This window comes from Stomoxys calcitrans, chromosome 1 (assembly GCF_963082655.1).
Source record: "Stomoxys calcitrans chromosome 1, idStoCalc2.1, whole genome shotgun sequence".
NCBI classification, from domain to species: domain Eukaryota; kingdom Metazoa; phylum Arthropoda; class Insecta; order Diptera; family Muscidae; genus Stomoxys; species Stomoxys calcitrans.
This window is the reverse complement of record NC_081552.1, coordinates 255,020,621-255,033,225: the sequence shown is the minus strand read 5'-3', so window position 1 is coordinate 255,033,225 and position 12,605 is coordinate 255,020,621. Positions and strand designations below refer to the sequence as shown.

The following is a 12,605-nucleotide window of genomic DNA, read 5'->3' as shown; positions in this document are numbered from 1 at the left end:
GTCGCCGATCAATATTTCGAGGTGTTACAAACGGAATGACTAAGTCAGTATACACCCCTGCCATGGTGGTGGGTATTAAAATCTGTTTGTATTTGCTTGTTCCGTTTATGGCAATATGTGTATCAAATAAAATGTATTGGAAAGTAAAATATTAATAAAGTATTGGAGATGTGGTCGAAGTACCCAGAGGGCGCCCCAGCCTCAAATCTCCCCCATTTGGTATGTTCATGTCAATAAAGATCTTAAGCGAAAGGCATTAGGGAGAAAATAAGGAATATGGCGTAATAAATTAGAACCATGTAATGGGTACAGCCCTTCCCCTAAAAACCCCATTTCAGTTCCATTAGCCAAACATGGCTATATGGGACTTAAATGAAAGGTATTTGGGAGCACGTTACGAATATGACATTAAAATTTTTGCCCAAGTATCTAGATTGAGCTTTACCTCTTCAAAAAACACCTCTTATGGATTATTCGTCATTCGTTCGTCATAGCAATATGGAAATAAAAATAAAAGGAAGTTGAGAGTAGAAAAAGACTCTGATATCCAATTTTGGGGCCAAGCTTAGGAGGGAACGCTCTAAAACACTTCCTAAACTAAACTTATTTTCCAACATTGGCAATATGGAGTTCAAATAAACGGTATTGGAGAGTAGAGCAAGATATTGATATCCATATATGGAGGGAATTGTCTGAGAGGCACTCCCACCTCTAAAAAGCATTTACCCTAATTTTCAAAAAGCCAGATCGTGAAGATGGGTTCATTTCCTAAGACAACAATCTCATTTCCTTTTGGTAGTTCTGCAAACAATAATAATAAATAATGGAAATCTTGCTAAAACACTCCCTTTAAAATCATTTTAGGAATATTTCCATTTTTTTTGTTTTAATTTTTCTTACATACAAACCAATTGTGAAACGTAAAAATTTTTGAATTTTTTGCCAACGATTCGCAATAACAACAAACTTTTTTAATTCACATTCGTATCATAGAACAATCAACCATACACCTACATTTACACATTTCCCTCCGTCATCATAATCAACTTTTGACAATAACAAGAAATATTAAAAAAAAAAAAACTCAACAGCACCAATATTAAACAATTTTCTCAAGAGACATTTTTCCTATATTTTAATTTCTGTACGTTCATATCACATTTCACCAAATCAAACAAAGCACCATTAAAGAAACATGATGTACAGTTACAGCCAAAGAAACCGTGAAAATAAAGAACACCAATATTCTAACATTTTATTCATATCACCACCACCGCCGCCACCAACACAGGACTGCGTTTTTTGGCCAAATTCAAAAAGCTGTTGTGATAATTCAGCACCTTGCGGTGTGATAAGCTAAGCAACGGAGTCCTGCATTGCGGTTCATTTCGCTCTCAGTCGTCATTCACCCAACATTTAATTTTATTTTACGCCTACCTTCCTTTCATACGCTTCAATGATATTTAATTTAATTTCTTTTTTCCATTGTTGTTTCATTTCTATAATATCACCGAATATATAGAAGAAGAAAAAATTACATTGAAATGAAATAACATTTAACTTTTTTATCACCATTACTACCAACACCACCACCATCACCACTACCACCAGCAGCATTTTAATTCAAATCTAGATATCAATACAATCAAATAATATGTAATGTAATCATTTCGCAGAACACAGCAGCCTATTACTCGGTGTGTGTTTGTGTCTGTGTGTAAATTTCATTTGACTTGATTTGATTTCATTCTTAATTTACATATAAAGCATTAGCAAATACTTCTACTACTACTACTACTACTACTACATATCGCTCTCACAGAAGAACGAAGCAACTAAACAAAAATAAAAAAACCAAAAACATTGAATTGGGATTAAATGCCATTTTATATTGTTATACTTTTTTGAAATGTCCTCTTTTTGGTATGCGTGTGTGTGTGTGCATCTATGTGCGCGTGCGTGCGTATAATACCCAATACGAATGCAATTCGCAAATCATCCCATCACTACAAATCGAACGAACGAACGACCAAACAAATGAAATTGAACGCACACTCGTAAATGCCAATGAACACGAATCGATTTCGTTATACCGAACTGAATTCGAACATTGCCCCCGAATAAAATCGAAAAAAAACACACACACACCACATATACCACACCACAAAAGTCGGTTACACGATGAGAGATATCCGTTACTTCTGGAAAGATGGACTGAGTAGTGTTGGCATGAGCAGTGAGGTCGAACTACCTCAGTTCCGCGTCTTGGGACACAGGCAGAGGGCGACCGAAATAAACCTAACCACAGGTACCCTCCATTAAAACAATTTCCAAAACTAAATAAGAAAAAATACAGTTTTACATTTTAATTTCTCTCTTCCTTGCGTTTTGAATTAACTTTAATTTGTTTCTTCTTTGTTTTAATTTTGTTTGTCCTTTGGCCCCTACATAAAGAATTGTTGTATCTTCCTGTTTTTTCTCTGTTTCATTGTTTTCATTTCCAAGGTTTTTTGTTACATGTTTACATCATCTTCTAGTCCGTCTACTAAATCAAAAAAGAAGAAAAAACGAAACACAAACCCCCCTCCCCCTCCAGAAAATGGAAAACAATAACAATCGAATATCATTGAATATAAACCATCAACACTAACACATCTTTATTCTCTCAATTAATTACCACTACTACTACTACTACTCGAGAAGTTCTTTTCTCTTCGTTATTAACAACAATTGCCACAACCACTCACCCAATCACCTACGACCACCACCACCACCAAGCCAGTACCACCAATTTATTTGTCTTTGGTTGATGTAAATTAATTTTTTTTAGTTTCCTGTTTCCTGTTGCCCCCACCCCTAGCCCAGTCCTCAAACCTGAGCCCCTGCTCTAAGGAAATCAACTCTGACAAGTGTTATTTGGTTTGTCTTAAATGAAACACTCAACGTTTTTATTGTTATAAGTTCCTTTTTCCTTTGATTTAAATTTTCCAGGGGTTTTAATTTAATGTTAATTTTTTTGTTTCTTGTTGTATTCTGCTTTGAAAAGCACTTAATTTTCCTTTATTTCCGTATTTTCACAAGCAAGGAAAAAATACGAAACAAAAAAAATGTAGCAAAGAAGAAAAGAAAAATTTTATAGGTAAAAAAAAACACTCGCAAAACTCCTCCTCTCATATGGTCGTGCACAAAGAGGTGCCAGTATTTGCAATTAAATGTTTTTGTCACAATAGCAAATTAATTTCGCTTGGATAGGTAGAGAAGGGAAAAGGGTGTTCCATTGAAAACAAAAATTAAAAATTACAATTAGAACTTTGATGCCACAAAATGACATGCTTGATCTTCATTAAATATATATTTATGTAAACTTAAAACTTACTGTATCTCCAGTATCATCGGAAAATTAATCAAAAATTTGCTCAAAAAATTTAAAATCACTTTTTAGCAAAAAATTTAAATTGAAAGCACACCAAAGTCTTCGATTTTTGCAAACATAGCTTTAAGTTGGTGCAACTCTTTTAGAATAGGAACAGGGTTGCTGAAACGAAGTGTTACCAGTTCAAACGACAATCAACAAGTAAAAAGGCGCTAAGTTCGGCCGGTCCGAACTTTGGATACCCACCACCTCGGGTATATATGTAAACCATCTTTCGTCAAAATTCGGTGAAAACGGCAAACCTTATGCCCTCATAGCAGCTATATCAAAATATGTTCCGATTTGGACCAAATAAAAATAAACCGATCTGAACCATATACGACACAGTTGTCGAAAACCCAAACATAAGTCACAATGAAAAATTTCAGTGAAATCGATTATAAATGCGCCTTTTATGGGGCAAAGACTTTAAATCGAGATATCGGTCTAAATGGCAGATATAAACCGATCTGAACCATATACGACACAGTTGTCGAAAACCCTAACATAAGTCACAATGAAAAATTTCAGTGAAATCGGAAAATAAATGCGCCTTTTATGGGGCAAAGACTTTAAATCGAGTTATCGGTCTATATAGCAGATATATCCAAATATAAACCGATCTGAGTAAAATTGAAGAAGAATGACGAGGGGCCCAACACAACTACCTCTTCCAAATTTCGGCGATATCGGACAATAAAAGCGCCTTTTATCGGCCCAAAACCTTAAAGCGAGAGATAGGTCTATATGACAGCTATATTCAAATCTGGACCGATCTCAGCCAAATCGAAGTATGAAGTCGAAGGGCCTAATTCAACTCACTGTCTGCAATTTCGGTGACATCGGACAATAAATGCGCCTTTTATGGGCCCAAAACCTCAAATCGAGAGATCGGTCTATATGGCAGCTATATCCAAATCCGGACCGATCTGAGCCAAATTGAAAAGAATGTGGAAGGGCCTGACACAACTCCATGTTGCAAATTTCGGCGAAATCGGACCATAAATGCGCCTTTTATGGACCCAAAACCTCAAATCGCGAGATCGGTCTATATAGCAGCTATATCCAAATCTGGACCGATCTGAGCAAAATTGAAGAAGAATGTCGAAGGGCCTAACACAACTCCATGTTCCAAATTTCGGCGAAATCGGACAATAAATGCGACTTTTATGGCCCCAAAACTTTATATCGAGTGATCGGTCTATATGGCAGCTATATCCAAATCTGAACCGATCTCGGCCAAATTAAAGAAAGATGTCGAGTGGCTTATCATAACTCACTGTCCCAAATTTCAGCAAAATCGGATAATAAATATGGCTTTTATGGGCCTAAGACCCTAAATCGGCGGATCGGTCTATATGGGAGCTATATCACGATATAGTCCGATATAGCCCATCTTCGAACTTAATGTGCTTATGGACAAAAAAAGAATCTGAGCAAAATTTCAGCTCAATATCTCTATTTTTAAAGACTGTAGCGTGATTAAGGTTAAGTTCGAAGATGGGCTATATCGGACTATATCTTGATATAGCCCCCATATAGATCGATCCGCTGATTTGGGGTCTAAGGCCCATAAACTCCACATTTATAATCCGATTTTGCTGAAAATTGGGACAATGAATTGTGCTAGGCCACTCAATTGGCCCAGATCGGTTCAGATTTGTATATAGCTGCCATATAGACCGATCTCTCGATTTAAGGTTTTGAGCCCATAAAAGGCGTATTTATTGTCCAATTTTGCTGAAAATTGGGACCGTGAATTATATTAGACCCTTCGACATCCTTCTTCAATTTGGCCTAGATCGGTCCAGATTTGGATATAGCTGCCATATAGACCAATCTCTCGATTTAAAGTCTTGGCCCCATAAAAGGCATATTTATAATCCGATTTCATTGAAATTTGACACAGGGACTTATGTTAGGCTTTTCGACATCCGTGTCGTATATGGTTCAGATCGGTCTATATTTGGATATGGCTACCAAAAAGACCAATATTTTGTTTTACAAAATTGAACAATTACTTCTATTTTTTACACTTCTCAATATCTGTGTCAAATGTGGTCCAAATCGGACCATATTTCGATAAAGCTGCTATGGGGGCATAAGGCATGCATTTTTCACAGGATTATGACTAAAGGTGGTTTACATATATACCCGAGGTCGTGAACTTAACGCCTCTTTACTTGTTTCAAAATAAATAATCATAAATCCCTTGGTGTGCGATCAATTTCATTTCTGATTACATTCTCATGTTGTTTTTTTTACTTGAATAAATTAAATTTCAAATTGCATACAATACATTCATATACTTTCTGCAAATGGAACACCCTTTCAAAATATAAGTTATAACTCAATTTAGCCAAACAAACAATATGGCAAAATGAAAAGTGGATTTTGAATGAATGAATGAACACTCGAGAACAAAGAAATATAATTTTTGCAGCAACAACAGCAACGATGAAAACGACTACGATGACACAAATAACCACAAAATCTTCAAGGAGGAGGGTCTTTTCATCATTTCAAAACATTTAGATACTATTGTATGTAGTGGTGTGTATAAATGAAAACAAATGCCAACTACTGCTACTTTTGCCATAATAGTAGAAGTTGTATATATGGCATATAAACACATTCATGCATACACATCTAGGTACATGAAACATTTATAGTGAATACATACATACATATTTTTTTATATACAAATGTAGCATACAAAACCAAAACGAAATTGACAAAAAAGAAGGAAACTGTAAATACAGCAGTTAACACAAGTGCACTTGAAGCTGCTGGTATTTGGGAGAAGGGAAAATTGACACTGAAATGGTGATATTATTTAGTTTAAATAGCTTATGTATAAAAATTCAAAATGGCTGTGAAAGAATATCTTTAAATGGCTTTAGAAACTTAGCTAGGGATATCAATGCAATACAATATACATTGACCTAATATGTATATATAATCCTAGGTAGGTTTAGTATCAAATCTTTACATCAGTGTTTACTACAAAAGAACCTTCATAATCACATACTGAAGTGTTACCTAATCATAATTTTGGTTTGAACAATCATAGCTAAACAAAAATAAGTACAACAGTTTAGCTTCTAGAATCAGAAAATCATAACTTGATCTGAACACAACTCAAGCTCGCTTGAATATTTCCATCGTATTTTTTAGAAATCTTATTTGTATTTTCTTATTATACTTAGTATTTAAACTTCTATTTAGTATGTAAGCTAAGCTATATCATATCAGCAGGTATGGTGCCATACTACAACCATGCCCAACTAAAGCTAAGCTGAGTTTATTTGCCATATGCCTTACAAATAATAAAAGAAAAAATTATTAAAAATAGTGCCACAGCAATTGTTGCCCCACCAAGGTGAAAAAAAAGCAGCAGCCGTAGTCAAAGCAGCAATTGCAAGCAATTACTACTTATTTAATAGATCACTTTAACCTACTACCTACTACTACTGCCGATATGAACAAACAGTAGCTCATTTAATACAACTTATAACCACACATTCTTATGATATATCTAAACATATATAACAGTGAAGCTTTTTGATTTGATTTAAACCCAAAGACAGGACTATGAAACGTGCCAAAAACCCTCAAAAAATCCCTCTCACGCAAAGCTAAACCAAAACAAAAACGAAATTCTGAATGAGACTATTAAGAAAAGAACAAAAGGGAATATGTTACAGATTTTTTTTTAATATGAAAATTGTTTTAATATATAGACAAAAATTGATAAACTTAAAATTAAAAACGTTGTTTACTAAACTCTAGTTAATAGTCTCATTATATTTGCTAAGGTTAAATACTGACAAAAATCCAATGAATTGTTTCTTTTTCTTCTGTTTATGGCCATGCCTCTATAACCAATTTTACTACTACCTACCAAACCTACTACGATACCAAAAATCGAAATCGAAAATCAACGCTAAAACCTTAATCAAAAACCAAAACAAAACCTCTACTATGAATCTCTTCATGTCCCCCCCCCCCCCCAAAAAAAAATAATAATAAAAAAAACCATAACTGTAAATATCAAACTGTATAAACAAAACCCACCACAATCAAAATATACCACCACCCACCACCAACCACCCCATCCGGACCGACCAACCAAAAACATATCACATTGATTGCGTTACCAAATCAAAAATCAAATATATATTTATATATACAAAAAAATATATATATGCCAAATCGAATCCGAACTCGAAACCTAACGTAACGTAATGAACTAAAGTCGGCTATACCATGCGTGACATTCGCTATAAGTGGAATGAAGGACCGAACTCGGTTGGTGTCTCGAGTGAGGTCTCGCTACCGCAATTTAAGGTCTTGGGTCATCGTCAGAGAGCTATGGAAATCAGTCTTACCACAGGTACCTGTAGACGGTTACCGATTTCTTTTTAACCAAAAAAAAAAAAAAAAAATATTTATTCAATTTTATATTATTGTTATTATATATTTATTTATGTTAATGTTCTTAAACTTTATTTACTTAATTAATTACTTTTCTATAACTACCCCCTTATGATATTCATTTATTTTCTTTTTTAAATATATATATTTTTTATTTAAAACATAGAAAAGCTATCACCAACAAAACAAAAACTGAGAAAGCTATTGATCATTTCAGAGCTAACAACTATATGTGTGTTGCATTCACAATTCAATTTGTTACCGAAAGCCAGCTAAAATTTGCTAACATGCTCCATATTAATGAAAGTAGCCAGCCAGCTTAACTATTAAGAATAAGGAAAACATAAACTTAGCAGTCGGAAAAATTTTGCTTACTCCAAAATAAGAAAAAAAATATGCTTTTCTGCTTATAACGAAACTTAAGAGTTAAGAAATTTTGAACATTTTTTATTTGCTGCTTACTGTCAATATTTTTACAAAGAAACATTTACTTAATTTTTGTTAATATGTACTTAAAAAGATATATTTTACATAAATTAAGATATAGGTAGGTTATGTTTGATTTAGGTAGGTATTAATTTGAGTCGAAAGAATAAGTTCCTTCAAGAGCAGCCAAATAAATCACAACATATAAAAAAAAGTTATCCTTCGTTTTTGTATAAAAATTTTATGCATAATCCTAACCGTGCTCCCAAATTAAAAAGTCCATTGGATTAGCATGTGGCGACTTGGGCAGCCACCAATATGTGGACGAAATAGAGAGCGGAACATAATTTTTTAGCCATACTTGGATTATACGTATTTTAGGTGACAGTGCCGACTTTTGTCACAGTGCCGAGTCATGATCTGTGACCAAAATATTTTCGTGCCCACGGCCCTATGGCAGATTTCAAAATGTTTTTCAGTTTATAAGACGCATTTACTTTGACGCCAGGATAGATGAAAAAGATTGAAGAGCGGTCATCGGTGGTCATAGCTGCCCATAACATCCTTTGAGATGGAAAATTACTTCGGTTGTTTGTCCATAGGCTCATATTCTAGTACGTGCGTTCGTTAAAGTAAACATTTTCGTTTGTTTAGTTTAAGAAAATTTAATTAATTGTTAGTAATATGTACTTAAAAGGAAATATTTTGCAAAAGTTAATATTTAGGTAGGTTGTTGTTGGTACGTTCATGGTCTATGACCAAAATGTTTCCGTGCCCACTGCTAAGGGAGATTTCCAAATGTTGTTCCGTTTATAAGACGCATTTACTTTGACACCAGGATCAATGAAAAAGATAGAAGAGCGGTCATTGGTGGTCATACCGGCCCATACCATCCCTTGAGATGGAAAATTCTTCGGTTGCTCCATAGGCTCAAATTTTCGAACGTGCGCTCGTTTAAGTTAACACTATCGTTTTGTTAAATTAAGAATTGCTCAATTGGGATTTTTTTTTGCTCTTTCAAGCCTAACATTTATGTTGATTAGGAGTAGGATCGTGTGCCTTTTGGAACTTGTAAGGTTTTACCATGAACTCCTTTTTCAATATATGTTGCATACTTTCACAAAATATTTTCAGATCTTTAGCAGTTTGATTTCCATTCACTCGCCGAATCATTTCAGATATTATTGCAGCTTTTTGGACCAGTACCATGGCATTTGACAACGCCGTCAGTACCATAATAAAAATTGATGGTGTCATACACAAAAACTTTGAAGTGATTGAGTTGGCCAACAATAGCAGGTTATGATGTTATAGGCAAATATAACACAATAAAACTGTTGCGTCTGAATTCCATCTCGTATAACGATCGTTTAGAACAAACTCAGAAACAAATATTTTTTAATGAGCTGTCAATAAAACAAATATTATGTAGCTGTCATTTCTAGTTTGACAGATATACCAGTGTGAACTTGGTAACACTTCTAAAGCTTATGCTCGGTATGAAATAAGCTAGCATACCACCCTTTAGAATGGCGTTGATATCAATAACCAGGCGTTGATATCAATAACCTGCCAAATTACCGTTTTATTGCTGTATTACTGCAAATCGGACGAACAAATATATGGAAGCTATATCCAAATCTCAACCGATGTTAATAAAATTCACCTGCATTGTAGGGAGTCATTAGAAAATCCATCCTGCAAAATTTCGATAAAATCGGATAACAAATGACTACTTTATTGCATTATTACTGCAAATCGGACGAACATATATATGGGAGCTATATCCAAATCTGAACCGATTTCTATGAAATTCACCACTAACGCCGAAAGTCATAAGAAAATCCTTCCTGCCAAATTTCGAGAGAATCGGGTAATAAATGACCATTTTATTGCATTATTACTGCAAATCGGATGAATATATATATGGGAGCTCTATCAAAATCTGAACCGATCTTTTCCAATTTCAATAGGCTTCGTCTCTAAGTCGAAAAACATGCCTATACCAAATTTAAAGACGATCGGATAAAAACTGCGACCTATAGTTTGTACACAAATTACCATGGACAGACGGACAGACAGACGGACGGACAGACAGACGAACGGACAGACAGACGGACAGACAGACGGACGGACGGACGGAAGGACTGACAAACGGACGGACGGAGAGATAGAACTAAATCGAATCAGAAAATGATTCAGAGTCGATCGGTATGCTTATCAATTGGTCTATCTTTCTTCCTTCTGGGTGCTACAAACAAATGCACTAAGATATAATACCCTATACCACTACTGTGGTATATAAATAAAACCAAATAATTAAAATTTTTTGGTAAATTTTATTTAGGTATTTGACTGATAATGAGTGTTCAGCTGACAATTAGCGATATTCATTGATGTTGGCATATTCAAGTTGCCATCTCTGTTTTATGTTTATATCAGCTGTCAGCATGCTCACCGCTTCTACATAGATGGAGGTGAAAATGTTATTGTTTTTCTTGATTTAAATCTTTCATTGCGCAACAGGGCTAAGCGATAAAGATACCAGACCGTAGGAATTCATGTGAAAGTTGATAGATAAAAATAAAGTTTCCTTAAACATATCTTACAATTCAGTAATATTAAATGCTTGATGTAAAATTCAATGCTTAAACTGAGAGAACTAAAGATATATGCTGTTGAACTAGCTTCAACAATTGTAATATGGTTTTTTTTAATGCAGTTATGGAAAATCTTAAGATACCTTAAACTGGCTGGCTACTAATCAACATTAGTTTTTTATCTTATATTTTTTTTAATGAAATTTTTAAACTTAACTTCATTCCAGCTAATCGCTAATTTCATTCATAAGACATTTAGCATGTTTATCTTAATACCAATATCGTTTTTTTTTTTTCTTTTTTCATTTACCCTTACTTGTTAAAACTACTAATATTTATGGTAATAGAATTCCTATTAATCGTTGCTAATACTTACATAGACGTACTAAATTAATTCTTTTAGATAATAGATAACTAGAAGTTATTTTGTCAAATCAAGTAATTTCAATATCATTCACCCTCATGCAAATTTGAGGGTTTGTTCATTGTTTAATGCCTCTAGCTTTCTCTTTTGAATATAGAAATGTTTGGGACACATTAGAGTTCTATAATTTCAATTCAGCTTACGAGCACAGAGTGAGTTTTTACATTACCAATGCTGAAGATTGATAAAAAGAACCCCAAAATGAACAATACAAAATTTTCATAATTTTTAAATAGGTAAGGTTGGAGGAGAATGATGCCACGAGTTTATTGTGAATCCTAATTCATAATTTCTACACTAGGTATTCAACTAAATTAAGGCTGCAATATATTTTACTAACTATAAATGATATATAAAAAATTTGTGAATTTTGATTTTGCAGCTTTTCATCATCAGACAGATACAGTGCATTAGTTAAAATATGTAAAGACTTAGAATATATAGGGATTTCCTTCAAATATAGCTACATTGTCCATCAGTAGTCTACAATACTCAATACATTGAGTAGTCGTACAGGGCGTCTTAAGATTTTCTTCCAAATTCCAACTAGATTTAACAATTTTTGATTCAGATGGGATGGTGAATGTTCATAAAAAAACCAGTAAGGTAAGGCAAAAATCGGGCGGAGCCGACTATATAATACCCTACACCACCTGGCGTACGTAGTACTTTATATGTAGAACTTATCTCGAAATCTTGTCAGACTTTAATTTGGATACCTATTGAATATCAAAGAGAACCTTGTAAGATTTTCCTTCGATAGGACAACAAATTTGGATTTCCACATTCTTAAAAGGCCATATCAGATAAAAGATATTATGGAAGTTATATCGAAGTCTGTGCCAATTTTGATGACACATTCTGGAACGTCAAATACAACATCTCACGCCCTATACTGTAAAGATGTGACCAAAATTGTGATTCTTACTGCCTTAAAAGTCCATATCGGAAGACATATATATATATATATATATATATATATATATATATATATATATATATATATATATATATATATATATATTGGAGCTATATCTAAATCGGGACCGATTTTAATGGAATTTTGCGCACGTATTGCAACGTCAAATACAACGTCTCATGCAAAATCATGCGTAAATTGTGGTTTCTACAGGCTAAAGTTTATTTCGATTGAAAGATATATCGGGGACTTATATCCGAATTACAAACCGAATTTTATTAAATTTTGCACACGTTTTAAGACGTCACATAAATCACCTCGTACAACATCTTGTTAAGATCGGACTAAAATAGTGGCTTCTACATCTTTAAAAGACAATATCGAACA

General features: G+C 33.9%; 1 protein-coding gene across 5 annotated transcripts in view; it reads left to right on the top strand.

Annotated features, from left to right (window-relative positions):
* Positions 1–12,605, top strand: part of LOC106089047 (gamma-aminobutyric acid receptor subunit beta) — a 144,681-nt gene that overhangs the window by 89,907 nt on the left and 42,169 nt on the right. For 3 of the 5 annotated variants that reach the window (XM_059361251.1, XM_059361250.1, XM_059361249.1), the window contains exon 6: positions 7,671–7,808. In XM_059361251.1, coding sequence (XP_059217234.1) covers positions 7,671–7,808 — 138 coding nt within the window. Of the gene's footprint in view, positions 1–2,170; positions 2,309–7,670; positions 7,809–12,605 lie in introns of all 5 variants that reach the window. The other 2 variants (XM_059361253.1, XM_059361252.1) reach the window with 2 other exon arrangements.